The sequence below is a fragment of the Ziziphus jujuba genome, chromosome 10 (assembly GCF_031755915.1).
Source record: "Ziziphus jujuba cultivar Dongzao chromosome 10, ASM3175591v1".
Taxonomy (NCBI): Eukaryota; Viridiplantae; Streptophyta; class Magnoliopsida; order Rosales; family Rhamnaceae; genus Ziziphus; species Ziziphus jujuba.
The window spans coordinates 26357082-26383408 of NC_083388.1; the positions used below are offsets into that span (position 1 = coordinate 26357082).

A 26327-nucleotide genomic window follows, 5' to 3' on the forward strand; every position below is an offset into this window, starting at 1 on the left:
ATCCTGTTGCGTCTACCGCTGAAAGATCTTCTCCAATGCAAAAAGGTTTGCAAGGAATTAGATGTCATTATTACGAGTTGCCCATTCACTGATTACGCAGGAAGATGAGGAATTCTCAAATTCTAGTCAAATACGAGGATCCTATCAGTAAATATCATGTTATCTCTTTACTTTCTGATGAAACCCTTGAGGTCATTGATACCGAACCAGTATTATCCCATACTCCATTAATGGATTCAATGAGGATTGATTTCAAACATTCTGTCACCGTGGTGGGTTGTAGTAATGGTGTGGTATGTCTTAGGTGCATACCACCACATGATGAGTATGTCCTGTGGAACCCTGCAACAAGAGATGCAAAAATTATTCCAAATGGATTATACAAAAGCAATCCAGAAAAGAACATGTTTCGACATCTAAATATGGGGTTCGGTTTCATTTCCAAAAACAATGACTGCAAAGTAGTCTCAATCCAATGCTTGTTTGAAAACAATACATACCGCCCTGTTCAACCGTGCCAACAAGAGGTTGAAGTTTATAGCTTAAAAACAGGATGTTGGAAATTGCTACCATATATCATGTAACACCCCGTCCCAAATCGCACCGGAATCCGTGCACGTTGACCGAGGTTGACCGTTGACCGTTGACCGAAGGGGGTCAAAAATTGACTTTTTGACTCGGTGAGAATTTTGAGTTGACTAGGGTACCGTGGCGAAGTGAATGACGCCCTGAGTTCGTAGACTAGTAGCACGTCGAAAACGGAGCTACGGTTTGAAAGTTATGGGCAAAACAAGTTGAAGTGTAAACTGTCTAAAAGGTGCCGGGAGTTGACTTTTTCTTGTGATGTAATTGTGAGTTGACTCTTGTATGGTTGTAAAGTACTCGTCGATACGAGTTCATAGACTAGCGGCACGTCCGATTTGGACATGTGGTTTGAAAGTTATAGACCTGTAAAGTTTTTCAAATACTGTATTATTTTAATATTATTTTTTTTTACACGTATAACGAGGTGCCACGTGTGACTCAATGAAGGTGGCCATGTGTCACCATGGTGAAATGCCACATGTCAACCATGTGAAAAAAAAAAAAAAAAAAAAAAAAAAAAAAAAAAAAATCAAATTATTTTATTATTTTTGAATAATAATATTATTATTAATATTATTTAATTATTTCTTTTTCTTTTCCTTTTTCTTTCTCTTTTTCTTTTTCTTTTTCTTTTTCTTTTTCTTTTCTTTTCCCCACGTGGGAAAACACCACCACTTCTTTCTTTTTCTTTTTCTTTTTCTTTTTCTTTTTTTCTTTTTTCCTTTCTTCTTCCCCGAAACACCAAGCACGCAACAGTTATTTTTTTTTTTTCTCCCCACCGGCCGTCCCTCTCTCTCTTCCGTGTTTTCAAATTCCGGCCACCCATAGCCCTCACGCGCCAGCCACCAAGGAAGCCCGCCACCTCACGAGCTTGGCCGCCAAGTTTCACGGCCAGCCGCCGCCGGACGCGCGCCGATCGGGCCGGAGAAGCCGCCGGCCGGCCAAGTTTCTCTCTCCTCTTTTCTTGTGTTTTCCGGCCAGCCCACTCCCAATTGAGCCTCCTATCCCCCTATTTTGGGTCCTCTGAATCCAAAAATGGCCTCCAATCCCAGAAATTCGAAGCGGTTTGCGAGATATGGGGAAGTGAACACCGGCCGAAACTTTCCGACCAAATTCCGGCCACCTCCGGCGGAATTGAGGTCGACGGAGACCGGATTTGTGATCCTCGTCCCACGAGCTTCGATTCGGTATATCATTCGACCATTTTGGTTAAAGTTTGTGTTTGAGCCCCCGGGTACCGGGTATTATTTACCCGAATAAAATATTAATTTATTTGACTGTCTGTGAATTTTGTTCTAGGAGCACCGGTGAGTCGTAGAATTGATCCCGTAGTGGATCATGGGTTAATTGCGTGCTCCAGGTGAGTGACCCACCTTCAAATTAATTTTGGGGAATTTAATTGATGAATATATTATGTGTGAATTAAATATTTGGAATTTAATTTCTATGTGCCAAATATTTATTGGATTTATTGTAGAATTATTTATGAATTTATTGGATTTAAGAAAATGCGAATTCTACAAATTTATGCCGTGTGGAATTATTTTATGGTTTTGAGGATTTTGAAATTGGTGTGGTTTTAATGGTAAATTGGGCACGATTTGAATTTCAAATATTTCAAGGAAAATATTTGGTTATGTTGGTGATTTCAATTTTTATAAAATATGCCCATGAAATATTATGAGATTTGATTATGAGATTTTGAGAATTATTTATGCTTGGAAAAAAATGTGGATATTTGAATTGATGGATTTGGGAGTTGGTGGATTTGAAAATCATGGGATTTATGGTATTAATTATAAGGAAATTGTGGAGAATTTCCCGGTTCAAGCGGATGGATTATGCCCGCTATGTTTATGAAAAATGTGAAATTTGTTTTATAATTTAAATTGTGGATTTTATGATTTTTAGATGCACCGTGCACGTACTGGTGTTCTGATTATGTGATATGGTATATGTGATATGGATATTGTGCACACGGATATGATTAGCGCGCAGGTGGGTGTGAGTAGCGCGCAGGTGATATTATGAGGGTGTCCTGTGGATGCCATCGGAGAGGGTGGCCACCCCCCATTGGCCGGGACACCAGGTTAGCAGCGGCGCAGTGGGACGCCACGCGACCGTATGCCGGTTTCTTTCTATAACCTCCTGTCTGGCGGTACCTTGGGACGCTGGGTACTGTTGGCGCCACTGGTATATAGTGGGTGCATCAAATGATTTTCAGAACTGTGTTTTAAAAATAAAATGTTTGGAAACTGAATTGGAATTAAAAATATAATTGTTACCGCTTCTGGTATTTAATTGATGTTTTGGTTTTCGGGGAATATGGATAAAGGGTTTTGTGAAATTGTTTTAAAAGGGGAACCTTTCCAACTGAGAGAATTGTAAGGGTTTTGAGAGAAATTATTATTTCCAAATAATTATTATTTATACTTATTACTGGTATAGTAGCAGGGTCGCTCACTGAGATGATTAGCATCTCACACTCTTAAATTCCGTTCCTCTAGGTTCCAGGTTGTCGGTGTTCATTCGGAGCGGACTTGATCTTCCTCGCTGTTTTACTTCGTGAAGTACCCTGTTATTCTTTTATTGCAGTTGTAATATTTCTTTCACTCTTGTTGTATTTATTTTGCACTGGATTACTGTATTTATTTTTTTTAAGTGCTGCAATTTGTGGAACCAATTTGTAGTTTGTGGGAGGAATAAGGGGATATTTTTGAAGTGTGTTTTCAGTGCAGGTAAATTTGTGGTAAGTAAATCCCTTAGGGGAGGTGCTGCCGGATTTTCCGTTGGAAGGTTCGGTGGTATTTCCCTGGGATCAGGGCTGTCTAGGGTTCCGGAGGAGGAATTCTGGACGGGTCCTGACAGTTGGTATCAGAGCTCTAGGTTCTAGTATTTCGAAGGGACTGTGCATTGTTGTGTGTCCCATCCATGTCTAGTCTCTCGTTTTACCCGTGTGAAAGCTTTCTTTCTATTTGTCTCGAAGTAAATTCGTTGCCCGAGTTTGAATAACTCTAATCTTCGAGGGTGTCAATTAGGATCATCTAGCCTAACGGGAAATTCCTATGGCCTAGTCGATGGTCGAGGATGCGTTTTCTTTTTGAAGGTCAAGCTTATCATCGTGAATGGTATCCGTTTCGTTCATGGAGAAGAATGATGATTGCCTAAGGATGTGCGTCGATCGATTTCAAGGCGTCAAAATATTTTCCCGATCGATTATCAAAATTTAAATGCTTTTCAAGGTGTTTTATTCAAGTATTTTTGGTTTGTGTTCATACATGTATCTGTATGTTATATTGTTTAATATTATACTGCACCATATGGAGGCGGCGAACCAATGTGGTCCATGTAGAGCTAGCCCCATGATCATGTTGCCTACGAGCTCGGGGAATTGGACGGCCAATATAGGCAACCACCCTGGTTTGTATTGGTAACAGAGTGTCGGCGACAGTTGGAATCATGGATTACGTAACATGTAGAAGGTGTTGTACGTACCTCCATTACAAGCGTGCATATTTTATTTTATGCTATGGATTTTAAGATATGAATTTCAATGTGGAGTTTTAACAATTGCCTATGCAAGTTAGGTATATTTGAAAAATATATTTTATTATTTGTTTTATGTTATGGTTTTTCCAAGAGCGACTTAAGGGTTAAGTATCGCCAGTCGAGAATCCAAAGCAGGGTATCGTTGAGTTCAAAAAGGAGATCTTAAAGGAAGCACGCGATTCAAAGTATGCGATACACCCCAAGGGTACCAAGACGTATGGAATGCTCACTGGATGACATGGTGGTTTGGCATGATAAAGGAAGTTGCAAGATCCGAATAAAGGTACTTAAGTCACCGACAAGTAAAGTAGGGAGATGTAAATATGGATTTCGTGCTTAAACTTTCGTTCACAAAGAGAAGGTACGACAGCGTTGTGAGAATCAAGCAAGATCCGGATAGCGACTAAAGTTCTACTTGGTGGTTGATGAGGTTAATGAGATGAGGATGATTCCTTAGGCATGGTTGGATGTTTAAGCATGGTTATTTTTCATTCTAGAAGCTAAGATCTTGATATCTTATTTCCTTGGAGATTTAAGGTTCGTATTGGTGGTGCTTTATCGATTCAAGGTGGTTGATATTGTTGGTGATAATTTACAATGATAAGGAGTATGATTTTTGGGACGTAGTTAGAATTTAAGAAGTGTGGAATACTTTATTGGGTTAAGGATCTAGTGATTTGTTCATAGTATTGGTGGTGATGCTAGAATTAGGATTTAAATTTCTTATTGCTTGAGGTGTGGATTCATGGAATTTATTTGAAATGAGGGAAACTTAGGGTTTTCAAGAATGATATTTGGATGTTGAGAATTTTATTCATGACCTTGATGAATTTAGTTAAAAGAAAGATTGATGTTTGTCGAGGTTAAGACTATTGGTTAATCAATGAGGAGCAAGGGTTTTATAATTGTAAGTACTAGGAGGGTAATCGAAGACAAGTGAATTAATCTCAACCTTAACTTGGTGATACCAGTATTTGAGGAAATTAGACTTAAGTTCTAATCTTACCTTTTGAATTGCTGATCGAGTTACGAGAGTTGGTTGTTGGTTTAAGGATGCATGCTTTAGAAGCACCTTATGGTTAGCGTTCGACTATGACCAAGACTTGCAGATCGTGTTCTCGTGGACCAATTTGAATATCCTTAATTAGTGGGCATGAGAAGGAAAGTTGCACAAGAAGGAAGTTAAAGTCACTATTAGGCGAATGTAGTGGCAGATGCCTTGAGTAAGAAGGCTACTGGATCCCTTGCTCACATCCAAGTCATCCAACTACCTCTCATGGTGGAGTTGAAGAAGATGGGGGTGTTAATGCATATGCATCCTTCAGGAGTTCTCATGGCTAGCTTCCAGGTACGACCGGTGTTGGTGGATCGTATAGTAGAGACCCAAATGGAAGATCCTAAGTTGAGGACAATTAAGGGCAAGGTACAAGAAGGTCTTGATCCGGAATTTTCCATAAGGAGGGATGGAGCCCTCGTGTATAAAGGATGACTTTGTGTTCCGGATATTCCAGGACTCAAGAAGGAGATTTTAGAGGAGGCGCACAGCTCGATGTATGCGATGCATCCTGGGAGTACCAAGATGTACCGGACGCTTGTTAAGTATTATTGGTGGATTGGTATGAAGAGAGAAGTGGCAGACTTCGTATCAAAGTGTTTGATTTGTCAACAAGTGAAAGCAGAAAGACAGAAGCCTTCGGGACTACTCCAACCTTTACCGATTCCCGTGTGGAAGTGGGAAGAACTCAACATGGACTTCGTATTCAAGCTTCCTTCCACACCTAGAAGGTACGACGGCATTTGGGTAATCATTGATCGTCTCACCAAGTCGGCACACTTCCTACCGGTGCGAGAACGTTTTTCACCCGAGAAGTTAGCCCAGTTGTTCGTGCAAGGCATACGTGGGATCAGTTCAAGATGGCCTTCTCTACTGAGTTTTGTCCTCCTGCCTACCGTGAAGCAAGAAGGAGAGAGTTCGAAGAACTACGACAGGGGAATATGACAGTGACAGAGTACAAGAGGAGATTCCGAGAACTATCAGAATTCTACATGCACCTAATTCCCGACGATCACACGAAGAAGGTGAGGTTCATAGACGGATTGAAAGAGAGCATCGGCTACACCCTTTCTGGATCAGTACATCCCACCTATCAGTCCGCCAGGGATGCAGCGCTCGAGCTAGAGAGACAGGAGGAGATACACAGACCCTCGAGGCGCAGATCATTCGAAGGTTCGTATAGCGGAGTACCTCAACAGGGGGCAACTAAAAGAAGCCATAGTTCAGGCTCAGACAATGATGGGTTAAGCCCACGAGGCAGATTCCAGAGGAGAGATAGTTATCGTATGCCCCAGCCAGCTCGCCATTCGATCAGTGTGGATACAAGCTCGTACCAGCAGTCACGCATTGGTTCTCCGCGGATTTGTCCACTTTGTAGGGGGAATCATTCTGGGCAGTGTCAGATGGATGGTTTATGCTTTCGGTGTGGGCAGCCAGGCCACATAAGGAGGGATTGCCCTTATGGTAGCGGCAGTGTGCTAGGAGCAGGTCGACGGACACAGCATACGGGAGTATTTCCAGGACAGAGTTCCCAGGGGAGTCAGCCAGTAGGAGTTTCTTCGGGATCAGTCCAGCCGTCTGCAGGATTTAGTCGAGGTAGAGGAAGGAGACCCCAGCAGACAAGTCAAGGCCGGGTGTTTGCTATGACGCAGCAGGGAGCCAGGACTACGCCCGACGATTTCACAGGTACTTTGACTATTTTTGGTAATGACACATGTGTACTTATAGACCCGGGAGCAACACATTCGTTCATCTCAAGAGAGTCTGTCGTTCGGGTCGGTATGACCCCTACTCCTTTAGAATGTCTGCTAGAAATAGCCACTCCTGTAGGAGAATCCTTGTGGCCTAGCCAGTTAATCAAGGAATGTTTCTTCTGCATCGAAGATCAAGTGATGGAAGCAGATCTGATCCTGTTGGATCTATTCGGACTTGAAGTAGTGTTGGGCATGGATTGGTTGGCAAGGAACTACTTAGTCGAGGAAGCAACGTGGGAACCCGAAACACAGATGCGTGAGCAGTACCCGTATCTGTTCCAGTGACGTGCGGAAATTTCGAGGACGAAATTTTTGTAAGGGGGGAAGGCTGTAACACCCCGTCCCAAATCGCACCGGAATCCGTGCACGTTGACCGAGGTTGACCGTTGACCGTTGACCGAAGGGGGTCAAAAATTGACTTTTTGACTCGGTGAGAATTTTGAGTTGACTAGGGTACCGTGGCGAAGTGAATGACGCCCTGAGTTCGTAGACTAGTAGCACGTCGAAAACGGAGCTACGGTTTGAAAGTTATGGGCAAAACAAGTTGAAGTGTAAACTGTCTAAAAGGTGCCGGGAGTTGACTTTTTCTTGTGATGTAATTGTGAGTTGACTCTTGTATGGTTGTAAAGTACTCGTCGATACGAGTTCATAGACTAGCGGCACGTCCGATTTGGACATGTGGTTTGAAAGTTATAGACCTGTAAAGTTTTTCAAATACTGTATTATTTTAATATTATTTTTTTTTACACGTATAACGAGGTGCCACGTGTGACTCAATGAAGGTGGCCATGTGTCACCATGGTGAAATGCCACATGTCAACCATGTGAAAAAAAAAAAAAAAAAAAAAAAAAAAAAAAAAAAATCAAATTATTTTATTATTTTTGAATAATAATATTATTATTAATATTATTTAATTATTTCTTTTTCTTTTCCTTTTTCTTTCTCTTTTTCTTTTTCTTTTTCTTTTTCTTTTTCTTTTCTTTTCCCCACGTGGGAAAACACCACCACTTCTTTCTTTTTCTTTTTCTTTTTCTTTTTCTTTTTTTCTTTTTTCCTTTCTTCTTCCCCGAAACACCAAGCACGCAACAGTTATTTTTTTTTTTTCTCCCCACCGGCCGTCCCTCTCTCTCTTCCGTGTTTTCAAATTCCGGCCACCCATAGCCCTCACGCGCCAGCCACCAAGGAAGCCCGCCACCTCACGAGCTTGGCCGCCAAGTTTCACGGCCAGCCGCCGCCGGACGCGCGCCGATCGGGCCGGAGAAGCCGCCGGCCGGCCAAGTTTCTCTCTCCTCTTTTCTTGTGTTTTCCGGCCAGCCCACTCCCAATTGAGCCTCCTATCCCCCTATTTTGGGTCCTCTGAATCCAAAAATGGCCTCCAATCCCAGAAATTCGAAGCGGTTTGCGAGATATGGGGAAGTGAACACCGGCCGAAACTTTCCGACCAAATTCCGGCCACCTCCGGCGGAATTGAGGTCGACGGAGACCGGATTTGTGATCCTCGTCCCACGAGCTTCGATTCGGTATATCATTCGACCATTTTGGTTAAAGTTTGTGTTTGAGCCCCCGGGTACCGGGTATTATTTACCCGAATAAAATATTAATTTATTTGACTGTCTGTGAATTTTGTTCTAGGAGCACCGGTGAGTCGTAGAATTGATCCCGTAGTGGATCATGGGTTAATTGCGTGCTCCAGGTGAGTGACCCACCTTCAAATTAATTTTGGGGAATTTAATTGATGAATATATTATGTGTGAATTAAATATTTGGAATTTAATTTCTATGTGCCAAATATTTATTGGATTTATTGTAGAATTATTTATGAATTTATTGGATTTAAGAAAATGCGAATTCTACAAATTTATGCCGTGTGGAATTATTTTATGGTTTTGAGGATTTTGAAATTGGTGTGGTTTTAATGGTAAATTGGGCACGATTTGAATTTCAAATATTTCAAGGAAAATATTTGGTTATGTTGGTGATTTCAATTTTTATAAAATATGCCCATGAAATATTATGAGATTTGATTATGAGATTTTGAGAATTATTTATGCTTGGAAAAAAATGTGGATATTTGAATTGATGGATTTGGGAGTTGGTGGATTTGAAAATCATGGGATTTATGGTATTAATTATAAGGAAATTGTGGAGAATTTCCCGGTTCAAGCGGATGGATTATGCCCGCTATGTTTATGAAAAATGTGAAATTTGTTTTATAATTTAAATTGTGGATTTTATGATTTTTAGATGCACCGTGCACGTACTGGTGTTCTGATTATGTGATATGGTATATGTGATATGGATATTGTGCACACGGATATGATTAGCGCGCAGGTGGGTGTGAGTAGCGCGCAGGTGATATTATGAGGGTGTCCTGTGGATGCCATCGGAGAGGGTGGCCACCCCCCATTGGCCGGGACACCAGGTTAGCAGCGGCGCAGTGGGACGCCACGCGACCGTATGCCGGTTTCTTTCTATAACCTCCTGTCTGGCGGTACCTTGGGACGCTGGGTACTGTTGGCGCCACTGGTATATAGTGGGTGCATCAAATGATTTTCAGAACTGTGTTTTAAAAATAAAATGTTTGGAAACTGAATTGGAATTAAAAATATAATTGTTACCGCTTCTGGTATTTAATTGATGTTTTGGTTTTCGGGGAATATGGATAAAGGGTTTTGTGAAATTGTTTTAAAAGGGGAACCTTTCCAACTGAGAGAATTGTAAGGGTTTTGAGAGAAATTATTATTTCCAAATAATTATTATTTATACTTATTACTGGTATAGTAGCAGGGTCGCTCACTGAGATGATTAGCATCTCACACTCTTAAATTCCGTTCCTCTAGGTTCCAGGTTGTCGGTGTTCATTCGGAGCGGACTTGATCTTCCTCGCTGTTTTACTTCGTGAAGTACCCTGTTATTCTTTTATTGCAGTTGTAATATTTCTTTCACTCTTGTTGTATTTATTTTGCACTGGATTACTGTATTTATTTTTTTTAAGTGCTGCAATTTGTGGAACCAATTTGTAGTTTGTGGGAGGAATAAGGGGATATTTTTGAAGTGTGTTTTCAGTGCAGGTAAATTTGTGGTAAGTAAATCCCTTAGGGGAGGTGCTGCCGGATTTTCCGTTGGAAGGTTCGGTGGTATTTCCCTGGGATCAGGGCTGTCTAGGGTTCCGGAGGAGGAATTCTGGACGGGTCCTGACATATCATCCCAACTTGTGATATTATATCAGCACAACCACATTCAGGTGCAGCATGTGGAGAAATGTTTTCGTGGTTGGTAGAGAATGACGAGTATGGAGAACATGTTATGTCATTCGACATGAGCAATGAGGTATTCATAACAACACCTTTGCCTCCTCGTATAATTGAAAGGAGCTGTCCTGGTACTTGTTGGAATAGCCTTATGTTTCATAATAAATCCCTTGCTCTTGATCATTGTGTTAGAGATAGAAATAATGATACCAAGACACATAACATATGGGTGTTGGGTGAATATGGTGTTAAGGACTCATGGACTAATCTATTTAATGTTGGACCCCTTGAATACTTAGGACCGAGTATAAGAGGATTTTGTAACAACAATGGGGTTCTTCTCCAAGTAAACAGAGATGGATGTCATCATGATCTAATTTTGGTTGACCCTTCCATCCGAAAAATCAAAGATTTGGATATTCATGGGACATCATCAATGCAGATCCTTAACTACCAAGAAAGCCTAGCTCAAATTAACGCAACTCCATCTTCACGGATATTGGATGGGAGTTAATACTAGTTAAGATTTCATGGGTGTATCGACTATCTTGGACTCAAATCATTCTTTCAGACTATGTATTGAATAAAGCTTCTAAGTTCTCTCTATATTTTTTATATTTATATTATTCGGTTTGATATACATATATATATTCTTTCCATATTTTCTAGATTTATTTTATTTGGTTGGATATATATATATACATATATACAGGGGCGTGCAAAGTGGCTAAATGACAGAAGTGTCATCACATTCTTTCAATAAAAAAGTAATGCCAAAAACTCAATTCACTATCTTCAACAATGAAAAATAACTTCAAAAAATCATGACGATTACCAATTTATCATCACCATAAGGCATTTATTGAACAGTAAAGCATGTTATGATTGCTTATAGCATTTTGCAACAAGTCCCAATAAAGGGTGCAGGAATAACAAAACTTTCATCCACAAATTGGTATACCATATAGAATCAGCAATCAAATTGCCAAGAAAAGAAAAGAAAAAAAAAAAACCTTTAATCCACTTGAACTATCAAAAAACTCCAGACTTGATTATCTCATATAAATCTGAACACAAAAGAATTAAACAAAAACTCACAGTATCTTGTAACGCCCCGTCCCGAAGTACATTGGAAATTTCTCAAGTTGACCGTCGTGGATCGAAAAGGGTCAAATTTTGACTTTTTAACTCGGTAAGAATTCTAGATTGACCGACACCATTTCAAAGTACGCATCAATTCGACTCCGTAGACTAGTAGCACGTCAAAAACAGAGCTACGATTTGAAAGTTATGAGTAAAACAAGTTGATGTCTGAATTGTCCTAGGGTGTCAGAGTTGACTTTTTATTTTTGTGAAATTGAGTTTTCACACATACATGGTTGTGAAGTACTCATCGATACAAGTTTGTAGACTAGCGGCATGCTTGATTCGGACATACGGTTTTAAAGTTATGGACCTGCAAAGTTTTTCAAATATCGTATTATTTTAATATTATTTTTTTGTGACCAATATATGCCACATGTAACATAGTGATGGTGCCGTGTGTCACGATGAGAAAATGCCACACGTCAGACACAGGTAAATGATATATTATATTATTTTTGTTATTATTATATATATTATACTATTTTAATATTATTTTAATATTATTTGTTTGTTTATTTATATTTTTTAATTTTTTTTTCTATATATTTTCTTTCTTTCCTCACGTGGGAAAAATACCCCCCATGGGGCCCCCTCTTCTTCTTCTTCTTTTCTTCGTCCTTCTTCTTCCTTCTTCTTCCTCCTGTCGGTCTCTCCTTGCTGTATCTCTTCCGGCTGTCTGATGGCCACACGCATCGGACAAGTAGAAAGTCGGTGGAAAACCGGGCCGGTAACCAGAAGGACAAGGCCGAACGTCTTCGGATGCACCGGGATCGGGCCTCCATCGTCAGCGACGGCAAGTTGGTTTTCCGGCGATCCTGCGATCACCCAGTTAAATTGATACTCCTTTCTACTATTTTCGGACCCTGTAAGCTCAATTTTGAGATCCATTCAGCTCAAATCTTGTTGTTTAAGAGATATGAGAAGTTGAACTTTGACTGAATCTTTCCGTCTATTTTCCGGTAATTGCCTGTCGATTTGAGTCCAATGGAAGTCGATAACAGATTTCTTGTCTCTTTAGCTTCTTATAGGTACCTCGTTTGTGAATTATGATGGAGTATTTTGAAAGATGCCATTTTTACATCAAATATTATTATTTAATGTAGTAGTCTGAAAAATGTATATGTGTAGTATTTAAATAATGATTTATATTGGAGATGCCAGATGCATGTTGAATTGAATAAGTATGGCTTTGAAATAATATTTTTGAAAGTTTAGGAAGCTATAGTTTTAAACCGCTATTAAAATAATTATTGTTAATTTTATTGTGAGATTATGGTATCTGTTAGAATATATTTTTGGATACTTATTTATATGTGAAGTTGTGAAATTATATGTGGATTAAATGATATTTGTTGTGAATTGATCTGAAAGTTGAGGAATTAATTGTGTTAAATTACCATGATAACAAAAATATATTATGTGATTTAAATTATATAAGAATTTTTATATTGTTTTGGTGAAAATTGATTTCATGGATTTGAAGAAAAATATTTATTTAAAATTTAGTATTTCCAAAAAAAATATATTTATGCCTTAATTAACTAATTAATTAAATTATTATTCATAAATTTGATTTTATTTTATTTTATCAAAACTTATTATTTTAATAATACTATAAAAAATTTATAGTTTTTAGATGCACCATACATGTACCAGTGTTCTGTAGTTGTGGATGTGTTTAGTGTGCAGGTAGATGTGGATATGATTAGCACGCAGGTTGTAATGTCTCTCGTGAGTTGCTATCGGACCGAGAGCAGGCAAGTTTGATATTGGCCATAGCCGCCCCCCTCTATGGCCGGGATGACGGTTTAACCAGCAGGCAAGTTAGTGGGACACCACGCGACCGTATGCCGGTTTCTCTCTTTCACCTCCCCATCAGATGGTGCTTTAGGACGTTGGGCACCGTAGGACACCACTGGTATATAGTGTGTGCATCAAGTATCTTTTGTTTATATATATATGTTATATTTGTATGTATCACACCATAAGGGAACAGCGATCCGATGTGGTCCATGAAGAGCGAACCTCGTCACTATGTTGCCTATGAGTCCAGGGGATTGGACAGCCAATCTAGGCAATCACCCCGGACTGTATTGGTAGCAGGATGCTGGCGACAACTGGAATCATGGATTGCACAACATGTTGGAGAGTATCGTTTGTACCCCCGATACGAGTGTATATTTGATAATATTTTTTGAATTTTAAATTATTATTTGATCTCGTATTATTCTATCTATTCATAACCTGATTTTCTAGCATTATACTTAATTGCTTTTATTGTCATTACTATTATTAATATTATTCTCATTATTAATATTACAATTATTATTTATCAGAATTATATTTACAATTATTTTCATTATTACTAATATTATCATCATCATTATGATTATCATTATTTTTTTTATTATTTTGCCATTATTTATTTTTATTTTTATTATTTCTATTATTATTATTAGAATATGATATATCCAGACAAGTATCACAGCCTACGGGCAAGAAAGATAGCCATTGGGCAAGTATAATAGTCCTTGGACAAGTGGTAGCCTTTGGGAAGGTGAGATAGTCCTTGGGACAATTGTGATTATGTGATAATTCTTGGACAAGTGATTACCTTCGAGTAAATATGACAGATGATATTAGTACTATTTTTATCATGAAAACGATTGCTATTATTATTATTGTTGTTGACGTGATGATTGTTTTACTGTTCTTCCTATATTACTCATCGGTATATTTTGTAACACAATATTGGAAATGTATTTGAAATATACGGCAATCAGTGGGTGGTGTGGGCGGACGTGAATGATTGAAGGTATAATTGGTTGTTTATTTAGTTGATTATTCCTATTGCATATATATACGTATGTATTTTATATAAATTGTTATCAAAGTACTGCCACTGTGGAAATTATTATAGTAAGGTGGAGGAATAAGGAGGTATATATAGAAGTGTGTTTTCAGTGCAAGGAATTATGGTAAGTCCAACCCTTAGGGGAGGTACTGCCACTGTGGAAATTATTATAGTAAGGTGGAGGAATAAGGAGGTATATATAGAAGTGTGTTTTCAGTGCAAGGAATTATGGTAAGTCCAACCCTTAGGGGAGGTTCTACCAGATTTTCCATTAGAGGGTCCGGTAGGGTTTTCTTAGGATAAGAGATTATCTAGGGTTACGGTAAGGGATCCTGGATGGGTCCTGACAGTTGGTATCAGAGCTCTAGGTTCTAGAATTCTTAAGGGACTGTGCATTGTTGTGTATTCCATCCGCATCCTTTCCCTGATTTTAACTATTTTGGAGCGTTATTTCTCTTGTCTCGAAATGAATTCATTGTTCGAATTTAAGTAACTCTAATATTCGAAGGTGCCAATTAGAATCATCTATCCTTAGTGGGAATCCGTATGGCCTAGTCAAATCGTCAGAGATTGCCTTTTCTTCACCTAGTCGAGAAAGCGACATGGGAGCTCGAGGCATAAATCCGCAACCAATATTTTTACATATCAGTGATGTAGAAAATTTCGAGGATGAAATTTTTGTAAGGGGGGAAGGTTGTAACACCCCGTCCCAAAGTACATTGGAAATTTCTCAAGTTGGCCGTCGTGGACCGAGAAGGATCAAATTTTGACTTTTTGACTTGGTAAGAATTCTAGATTGACCGAGGCACCATTTCGAAGTACACATCAATTCGAGTGTGTAGACTAGTAGCACATAAAAAACGGAGCTACGGTTTGAAAGTTATGAGCAAAACAAGTTGATGTCTAAACTATCCGAGGGTGTCGGAGTTAACTTTTTATTTTTGTGAAATTGAGTTTTCACTCATACATGGTTGTGAAGTACTCATCGATACAAGTTTGTAAACTAACGGCACATCCGATTCGAACATGCGGTTTTAAAGTTATGGACATGCAAAGTTTTTCAAAAACAGTATTATTTTAATATTATTTTTTTATAAACAGTATATGCCACGTGTAACTTAGTAATGGTGCCGTGTGTCACGATGAGAAAATCCCACATGTCAGACACAAGTAAATGATGTACTATATTATTTTTGTTATTATTTTATATATTATACTATTATAATATTATTTTAATATTATTTGTTTATTTATTTATATTTTTTAATTTTCTTTTTCTTTTTCTATATATTTTCTTTCTTTCCTCACGTCGGAAAAGTACCCCCCACGGGGCCCCCTCTTCTTCTCCTTCTTTTCTTCTTCTTCTTTCTTCTTCCTTCTTCTTCCTCCAGTCGGTCTCTCCTCGATGAATCCCTTCCGGCCGCCGGACGGCCACATGTGTTGGACAGGTAGAAAGCCGGTGGAAAACCGAGCTGGTAACCGGAATGACAAGGCCAAACGTCGCCGGATGCACCAGGATCAAGCCTCCATCATCGGCGACGGCAAGTTGGTGTTCCAGCGATCCGGCCATCACCCGGCCAAATTGATACTCTTTTCTACTATTTTCGGACCCTTTGAGCTCAATTTTGAGATCCATTCAGCTCAATTCCTTGTTTTTTGAGAGATATGAGAAGTTGAACTTTAACCGAATCTTTTCGTCCATTTTCCATTAACCGCCGGTCGATTTGAGCCCAACGGAAGTCGGTAACGTATTTCTCATCTCTTAGCTTCTTATAGATCCCTCGTTTGTGAATTATGATGGAGTATTTTGAAAGATGCCATTTTGGCATCAAATATTATTATTTAATGTGATAGTCTGAAAAATGTATATGTGTAGTATTTAAATAATGATTTATATTGGAGATGCCAGATGCATGTTGAATTGAATAAGTATGGTTTTGAAATAATATTTTTGAAAGTTTAGGAAGTTGTAGTTTTAAACCGCTATTAAAATAATTATCGTTAATTTTATTGTGAGATTATGCTGTTTGTTAGAATATATTTTTGTATACTTATTTATATGTGAAGTTGTGAAATTATATGTGGATTAAATGATATTTGTTGTGAATTGATCTGAAAGTTGAGGAATTAATTGTGTTAAATTATTGTGATAACAAAAATATATTATGTGATTTAAATTATGTAAGAATTTTTATATTGTTTTGGTGAAAATTGATTTCATGGATTTAAAGAAAAATATTTATATAAAATTTAGTATTTCCAAAAAAATATATTTATGCATTAATTAATTAAGTAATTAAATTATTATTCATAAATTTGATTTTATCTTATTTTATCAAACTTATTATTTTAATAATACTATAAAAAATTTATAGTTTTTAGATGCACCATACATGTACCGGTATTCTGTGGTTGTGGATGTGTTTAGCGCGCAGGTGGATGTGGATGTGATTGGCGCGCAGGTTGTAATGTCTCCCGTGAGTTGCCACTGGATTGAAGCCAGGTAAGTTTGATATTGGCCATAACTGCCCCCCTCCATGGCCGGGATGACGGTTTAAGTAGTGGGGTGCCACGCGACCATATGCTGGTTTCTCTTTTTAACCTCCCCGTCAGACGGTACTTTTCGATGCTGGGCACCGTAGGACATTACTGGTATATAGTATGTACACCAAGTATCTTTTGTATATATATATATATGTTATTTTTGTATGTATCACACCATACGGGGACAGCGATCCGATGTGGTCCATGAAGAGCTAGCCTCGTCACTATATTGCCTACGAGTCCAGGGGATTGGACACCCAATCTAGGCAATCACCCTGGACTATATTGGTAGCAAGGTGCTCGCCACAGCTAGAATCATGGATTGCGTAACATGTTGAAAGGTATCGTTTGTACCCTTGATACGAGTGTATATTTGATAATATTTTTTTGAATTTTAAATTATTATTTGATCTCGTATTATTCTATCTATTCAACTCTGATTTTCTAGCATTATACTTAATTGCTTTTATTGTCATTACTATTATTAATATTATTCTCGTTATTAATATTACAATTATTATTTATTAGAATTATGTTTACAATTATTTTCATTATTACTAATATTATCATCATCATTATGATTGTTATTATTATTGCCATTATTTATTTTTATTTTTATTATTTCTATTATTATTATTAGCATATGATATATCCGGACAAGTATCACAGCCTACAGGCAAGAAAGATAGCCATTGGGCAAGTATAATAGTCCTTGGACAAGTGGTAGCCTTTGGGTAGGTGAGATAGTCCTTGAGACAACTGTGATTATGTGTAACACCCCATCCCGAAGTACACCAGAAATTTCTCAAATTGGACCAAGGTTGATCGGGTTTGACTGTCGTTAACCTAGAAAGGGTCAAATGTTAACTTTTTGCTCCTGATGAAACTTTACATTGACCAAGGTACCGTTATGAAGTACACGTTGTCACGAGTTCATAGACTAGTAGCATGTCAAAAACGGAGCTGCGGTTTCAAAGTTATGAGCAAAACAAGTTGAGGTCCAAACTGCCCAAGGAGTGCCGAAGTTGACTTTTTGTTCATGCAAAGTTGAGCTTTGACTCATGCATGGTTGTGAAGTACTCATCGATACGAGTTCATAAACTAGTGGCACGCTTAAATTGGACATCTGGTTAAAAAGTTATGGACATGCGAAGTTTTCCGAATACTGTAATATTTTAATATATTTGGCTTGAGTGAACAGTATATTCCACGTGTCACAATTTCAGCCAATCCCGTGAGTGAACAGTGTCATCCATGGGTGGCTTTTATTTTGGCAAAACACGGAGCCGGGGAGAGGAGAGAGAAAGAAGGGAGGAGAGAGAGAGAGAAAGAGAGAGCTAGAGAAAGAAACCAACTGGCCACCATCGTTCACTCATTTTCTACCATTGGAATAGTACACGCGCCACCCCACCTTGAAGCCCACCTGAAAACCAGCCGGCCAGCCAAAAATCACGGCCAACCGACCGCCGATGCGCCCGGATCGAGGCTTTTTCTGGCGGAGGGGGCCGATCACTTCAAACCCAGATTTCTCCCTATTCCGGCCACCGTTTGCCTCACCGTCGGTCCCGTTGAGTTACCCATCACCAGATCTACCTTCGCTCCAAAAATCACGGCCAGTGGCCACCGGACGCGCCGCCGGCAGTGGCGGATTCCGGTGACTACGGTGGCTCACCGGGAAATTGACTTTTCTGCGAGTTTCCAGTTGCACCACCCCTCCTTTCCCACTAATTCCGACCCTCTGAACCCAAATCCGGTTTCCACTTTCCTCAATTCGCGATGGATTGTGAGAATCGATGGCTTAAAATATGTGAGCTTTCCAGCGAGATTCCGACCACCACGGGTCCGATCTCCGGAGGTAAGCCTCAATCCGTGATCCTCGTTCCACAAGCTTCGATTCGGTATATTATTCATAAATTTTGGTTAACATTTGTGTTAAACCCCCGGGTACCAGGTATTATTTATCCGAATAAAATATTAATTTATTTGAGATGTGTAATGTTGTTGTTCTAGGAGCACATGTGCATCGTGGAATTGATCCCATGGAAGATCTTGGATTAATTACATGCTCCAGATGAATGACTCACCTTCAAATTAATTTCGGGAATTAAATTTGTGAATATTTTGTGTGAATTGAATATTTAAAATTTATATTTTATGTGTCAAATATTTAGTGGATTTATATGTGGAAAGTTTGATGCCCATATTTGAATAAATTGAAATATATGATTTTTGATAAGTTATGGAAATCTAGATTTTATGACAATTTGATATTTAAAGGAATTGTAAAGGTAATATTATTTTATTCATTACGGAATTTATTTGTGAATTTATTTTGATTAATAAAAAATGCATTTATATAAATTTATGCATTGTGGAAATTATTTTATGGTATTGAGGATTTGTGGAATTAAATTATATATGAAATTCATGTGGTTTTAATATTATTTTTGGGCATGATTTGATTTTAAATATTTCAAGGAAATATTGGTTTAAGTTTGGTGGTTTCAAATCATATAATTATGCCCTTGAAATATTATTTAATTGATTTTATGATTTGGGAAAAAATTATTTGTATATTATTATCGGTGGATTTATGCTAGAAATATCAAAGGAAATGTGGGAATGTGAGTTTGAAAAATATGATATAATTCCCACGGTGAATTTTCGAAAACCCTGGTATTTTAATAAACTTAGTAATTGATTTTAGACGCACTCATACAGTACTGGTGTTCTGTACTGTGTATGTGGATGAGCGCGTAAGTTATAATGTCTCCCATGAGTTGCCATTGGACCGAGGGTAGGCAAGTTTGATATTGGCCATAAGCCGACCCCCTCCATGGCCAGGATGACGGTTTAAGCAGCGGCGCTGTCGGGACGCCGAAGCGACCGTATACAAGTTTCTCTTTTTAACCTCCCGTTACACGGTGGCCGGGACGCTGGGTATCGTGGGACATCACTGGTATATAGTGTGGTACGTCTAGTAGCTTTTGATATTATTTCCAAATAATAATGTTTTTAAGAGTATCTAAAATAAAAATGTATCTAATGGAATTTTTATAATTTATTTAATCAATGTTTCTAAAATGCATTTTACCTTGATTATTTTACTATTTAATTGGATTGGTGTTTTCAAATAAATTCTTTTATAGTTTTATCATTTATTAATGATTTAAGTATTTCTTTTATTAATTAAATGATTTATTTTACTATTTATATTGATTTGCTGATTTTAAAGCGATTTTACTATGTTCTTACCATTCATTTTAAATGGAGATTTTAATTTGATTTAATTATTCATTTATTTAATTGTTCAATTAATTGATTCATTCTAATTATTTTATTATTTCCTGAATTGCCTTAATGTAAGTTTCATTAATATTTTTGTATTATTTGTTTATGACATTTATTAATCATTTAGTAATTGTTACGAAATTATTTTTATTTCTATTCCTATTTTATTTTCATTATAAATTTTGGATGCTTGATTTATTATATTTCATTTGATATCTAGGTGACTAATTGATTCCTTGGTTTTCGGGGAATACAAATAATGGGATTTGCGAAAATGTTTTAAAAAGGAAAACTTTTCCAACGGAGTGAATGGTGAGGGTTTTGAGAGAAAATATTATTTTCAATTAATTATTAATTATTTACTTATTTATTCTCAATTAATCAAATTTACTATAATTATCGTTGCTTTATAATTGTACAGTAGATAGGGTCACTCACTGAGACGATTAGCATCTCATATTTTTAAATTTCATTCCCCTAGGTCCAGGTTGGGAGACGTTGATCATCCGGGCCGAACTCGACGTCTCAGTTCACTGCCAAAAGTCCAAGAAGCATTTCTTTCCTTTTTTTCCTCTCCATGTTGTATTGCTTCCTTATCTGACATTGTATTAATTTCATATTCATTTATATAATGCTCTGTATACTGTATTGGACACAGTTTATTAAATACTGCATTAATTCCCTGTCATTTACTTGGAGTGCTGCAAATCTGTGGAAATATATTGTAGTAAGGTGGGAGGAATAAGGGGTGTATATAGAATTGTATTTTCACTGCAGGAAAATTGTGGTAAGTCCAACCCTTAGGGGAGGTTCGGCCGGATTTTCCATTGGAGGGTTCGGTAGGGTTTCCCTGGGATCAGGGCTTGTCTAGGGTTCTGGTGAGGAATTTTAGACGAGTCCTGATATTATGTGATAATTCTTAGACAAGTGATTACCTTCGAGTAAATATGACAGATGATATTAGTACTATTTTTATCATGAAAACGATTGCTATTATTATTATTGTTGTTGATGTGATGACTGTTTTACTTTTCTTCCTATATTACTCATCAGTATATTTTGTAACACAATATTTGAAATGTATTTGAAATATACGGCAATAAGTGGATGGTATGGGCGGACGTGAATGATTGAAGGTATAATTGGTTGTTTATTTAGTTGATTATTCCTATTGCATATATATATACGTATGTGTTTTATATAAATTGTTATCAAAGTGCTGCCACTGTGGAAATTATTATAGTAAGGTGGAAGGAATAAGGCGGTATATATACAAGTGTGTTTTCAGTGCAGGGAATTGTGGTAAGTCCAACCCTTAGGGGAGATTCTACCAGATTTTCCATCAGAGGGTTTGGTAGGGTTTCCCTAGGGCAGGATTTGTCTAGGGTTCTGATGAGGGATCTTGGACGGGTCCTGACAATCTTCTACACAACTAGTCTGGCCATAGTGCTTGTTTCTCCTAATCCCCAAGAATGCCTATTAACTTTTATAATTGCTGGAATTTTTCTTTGGCTTCCTTAAAAAAAGAAAAAAAAGTGACAGGTAACAATTAGAATTAAGACGAAAACAATGATAAATTTGCATCATTGAAATGTAGTTTTACCTCGTACATCGCCTTGATTTTTATCAAGATGAAGATACCGTGCTAACTGGTAGTATGTATGCTTTCTTTATTTCCTGATGAGTTGCTGATCTCTCCATACCAAGAACCTGGAAGAACTGTAAAATTATTTTTACGTAAAATCTAAGACAACAAATAAAATTAACAAGAGGACATAGGCAGGAAATTCAACAATACAAACACATGAGTCGAGGATAGCAACAGTAGGACAGGAACCAAACTAGTAGAAGACTTAAGAATATAGATATAGCGTGCGCTAGTCAATCAGCTCTTCTTCCACAACTTGCCTGAGTTTCTACTAAAACCCACAAGATACTACTGCATTGACGTCCAAACACTCATACATCCAGGTAATGAATGTTCTGCTCTTCTAAAATAATGAGTAATGGTGTCCCCAACCCTTGCATCAACTACTGATCTTATAGAAGCTGATAAATCACCTACCTAAAAAGCAGCAAGGCAGAATGTGAAAAATTAGTTACATGTTTTTTTCACTCTTCTAGCAATCTATAAATTACGTGAGCTAAAGCAAAAATGCATAGCTTTGATGACATAGTAGCTTAACTTCATAACTTGTAAGAAAAGCGTTGCTTGGTTTCCAAGCTAGTTTTAGCTTGCTTTTGCCTTGTTTCTATAAATAGAAAAAGCCTTGTATACATAATCAGCCTTTCATGAATGAGAATTATTTTTGTTTCAGAAATTTTTACTTAAACAGACTGATTCAAAAATTAAAAGAAGTAAGATAAAATTAAAAATTAAAAAAAAAAACAAAAAACAACCAAAAAAAAAAGGAAAAAAAAAGGAAAAAGGAAAACTAGAATTGGAATTATTGCAGAAGAAGATAGAGACTGACAAACCTTATAGCTGGGAGATGAAAAACTATTCAATAGTAGAACATTAGAAAGAAATCGGTTGGGTGGAAGTGCAATAAAACAAATCGGGATTCCGGACTTGTCGGCAACTTGCGTTGTTGGATCAACTTTCTTCTTGGGCACTCTATCCTTTGTTTGGTATTTATAGTCCTTATCTTGTTACCGAGAGATTGGGTCTTTCTCTTGGTATTAATAGGAAGATGTTTTGCATTGGAGGGAGGGCTAGCCTTGTTAATGCAAATCTCCTTTCTTTATGTATTGAGAGAAAGGAGTCGGATTAATTTAGTAAATACAAAATAGCTAATGTTATAAGCTAGCACAAGATATACAAATACAATAAAGAGATATACAAACATACGAGTGGCAGCAGGCTAATTCTAACATATAATCATACAGCTTTAGGGGCAGGGCATGCCTTCTTTGACGTGCAGCCTTCAGGGCTATTAAGCTCCCAATGAATTACACCACAGAGCAAGAGACAGTCATTCTCATGCATAGATAAGGGAGGGGTTTTAAGAAGCTTTAGTAGCGTAACATGCAAAATTAAGTAAGCTTTCTTTTTTTTTTTAATTATTGATTTTTTTAAATGTCTCAAATTGTTTATCAGCTCAGTGTTAATTTATTTTCATTTATAAATTGTGTACAGGCTGTAGCAGGTTCTGAAGAGATATTTATGTGTAAAGAAATTGAAAATGTCGTGGAAGAATTGGTTATGATGTCCAACATATGGGGTGTTGGATGAACATGGTATCGAGTGATGGACTAATCTATTTACTATTGGACCCTTTGACTTCTTAGTACAGAGTGGATTTTGGAACAACATCAACGTCTCCCAACCTGGACCTAGGGGAACGGAATTTAAAAACGTGAGATGCTAATCATCTCAATGAGTGACCCTAGCTACTGAACACTTTTAATATTTATCATATAACAAATAAAGGAATTTAATTAATATCAACAATTAAATAAATAAATAATAATAACAATTGAAGTAATATTTTCTCTCAAAACCCTCACTATTCACTCCGTTGGAAATGTTCCCCTTTTAAAACATTTTCACAAAACCCGATATTCGTATTTTCCGAAAACCAAGGGATCAATTAATTTAATAAACAACAGATAAATACCCCAAATATAAATAAAATGTAATAAATTATAATAAATAATTTTTGAACACTTTGGGGTTTGAAATTTATGTCCGAAAATTTATACTTGACGCACTACACCATATACCAGTGATGCCCTCTGATACCCAGCGTCCCGAGCACCAACTGGCGGGAGATTAAAGAGAGAAACTTGCATAGGGCACTTCTCCAAATATCACCGTGGGAAATATACCAGTTTTCAATTTCACCATCCCACATTTTCCTTTAACATACCCGGTATGAAAACATCGATAACAATATAAAAATAATTTTTTCTCGTAACATGAGGTCCAACAAATAATATTCCATGGGAATAATTATAAAATTTAAACCACCAATTTAAACAAATAATTTCTTTAAAATATTTAAACCAATTATGCCCAAAAATAATATTAAAACCACATAAAATTTATTACTGAAAATATCTTGCTCATGCGTAATAAATAAAATTAAATCACCATAATAAAAATTGGGGTTTCTGAATAACCCAAAATTCCATTTAGCACGAATAAACATACACGTACTTATAAAATAATATTTTTTCATAATTATAATTAAATTTCACCACATGAGCATAATTGCAGATATCAATTAAACACCAAATAAATATAATTAATTACCCCAAAATATTTTTAAAGGTGGGTCACTCACCTGGAGCACGCAATTAATCCAAGATCCTCCATGGGATCAATTCCATGACTCACCCGTGCTCCTAGAACAACAACATTACACATCTCAAATAAATTAATATTTTATTCGGATAAATAGTATCCGGTACCAGGGGGGTCTAACACAAACGTTAACCAAAATTGATAAATTATATGTCTGTGGAAAGCTTGTGAGATGAGGATCACATTACCGACCTCCATGGAGCTCAATTCAACTTGCGGTGGCCGGAATTTGGCCGGAAAGCTTCGGCCGAGTTTAAACTTGAGGGATCTCTCAAACGGTGGGGCTTTTATGCAATCTAACCCTGAAAATGGACTCATAGTAGTCGAAAATGGTGGCATAGAGGTATGGGGTGAGCTGGGTTGGTCGAAAACGGCGAGAATCACCGGAAAAACTTAACCCGCCGCCGCCGACTTCACCGGCCCGATCTGGGCGCGTCCGGTGGCGTCTGGCCAGGAAACTTGGAGGTTAGGGTTGCGGGGAACTGGGCTTCACCGGTGGCCAACACGTGTGGCCATCCGGCTACTGGAATCCGGCCAAAAAGGTCGGTCAAAGAGAGAGGGGGAGAGAGTCAAAGGAGAGAGAGAGAGAGAGAGAGAGAGAGAGAGAAATCCTTGCTGGTGCTTGACGGGCTCGGGGAAGAAGGAGAAGGGAAGGAAAGGAAAAGAAAAGAGGAGAAAGGTGTTTTCCCACGTGAGGAAAAGGAAAAAAAAAAAGAGAAAAAGAAATAAAAAGAAAATAAATCAAAAATAATTAAATAATATTAAAAATAATATTATTATATAAAATAACAATAATAAAATAATATGGTATTAAGCATGGTTGACATGTGGCATCTCACCATGGTGACACACGGTCACATTTATTAAGTCACACGTGGCACATTGTTACATGTTTAAAAAATAATATTAAAATAATATAGTATTTGAAAAACTCTATAGGTCCATAACTTTCAAACCACATATCCAAATCGGACGTGCCGCTAGTCTACAGACTCGTATCGACTAGTACTTCACAACCATGCATGAGTCAAAACTCAACTTTGCATGAATAAAAAGTCAACTAGGGCACCCCTTGGACAGTTTGGACCTCAACTTGTTTTGCTCATAACTTTCAAACCGTAGCTTCGTGTTCAATGTGCTACTAGTCTACGAACTCATGCCAACGTGTACTTCGTAACGGTACCTCAGTCAACCTAGAATTCCATCCGAGTCAAAAAATCAACTTTTGACACCTTCGGTCAAAGATCAAAGTCAAAGTCAACGGTCAACCTCGATCAAACTTGGAAAATTTCCATTGTACTTTGGGATGGGGTGTTACAATTTGTATTAATACAAATGTAAATTGGACATTGTAAAACTAACTGTACGTGTTTTCAGGGATTATTATAATATTATTTTTTCTTACATATATATAAGAGACAGATTAAATCCATTTTTTCAATAAAAAATAGATAAAAAATTTCATTTCTTTTTAAATGCAAGAAATGGAGTCCGCTGCTGCAACCTTTCTTGCAATGCACATGACGGAAAGCCAAACATGTATATGTATATATAAACGGGATTGTTACCATGGAAGAAGTTGTCCACCACTTGATGGATACCCATAGCCGTTCGATCAAGTGTAAAAGGTGTCGTCCTCGTCCATCATAGAACTCTTATATGTATATATATTGGTCAATTAATTGACCTTCCTAAATAATTTCTATGTTTTTCCTTTTATAGTTATATTTAGATTTTTTTTTTCCCGTTTTTGTAATCTAAATTCGTATGCCAGCACTCTCTCAGTTTAAAATAAATAAACGCTTTACGTATTGATCTGTTTGTGTACTCTCTCAGTTTCAATGCCTGCAAAGAATATTGGCTTTAATTAGCTTTCCTCAGTCTTTCTGATTTCGATTCCATTACACTCCCATATTCTAAACTGTGTACTCGTTTAGTTTACATCTCATAAGTCACAATGTCTTGGTATCATAACAGATCTAATATTAA

The 26327-nt window shown here is 37.4% G+C and overlaps 1 protein-coding gene and 2 long non-coding RNA genes across 3 annotated transcripts; all 3 read left to right on the plus strand.

Annotated features, from left to right (window-relative positions):
- Positions 1-1302: 1302 nt before the first annotated feature.
- Positions 1303-4596, plus strand: LOC132799751 (uncharacterized). Its single transcript, XR_009634535.1, has 3 exons — positions 1303-1772; positions 1885-1945; positions 3093-4596. It is a non-coding gene; the product is annotated as an uncharacterized LOC132799751 (long non-coding RNA).
- A 3397-nt stretch (positions 4597-7993) lies between these two features.
- LOC132799752 (uncharacterized) lies at positions 7994-10136 on the plus strand. Its single transcript, XR_009634545.1, has 3 exons — positions 7994-8463; positions 8576-8636; positions 9784-10136. It is a non-coding gene; the product is annotated as an uncharacterized LOC132799752 (long non-coding RNA).
- A 68-nt stretch (positions 10137-10204) lies between these two features.
- On the plus strand, positions 10205-10708 carry LOC132799206 (uncharacterized). The gene has a single exon (XM_048468800.2). It carries the CDS (start codon positions 10205-10207, stop codon positions 10706-10708), a length of 504 nt encoding a protein of 167 aa, XP_048324757.2.
- Positions 10709-26327: the final 15619 nt, after the last annotated feature.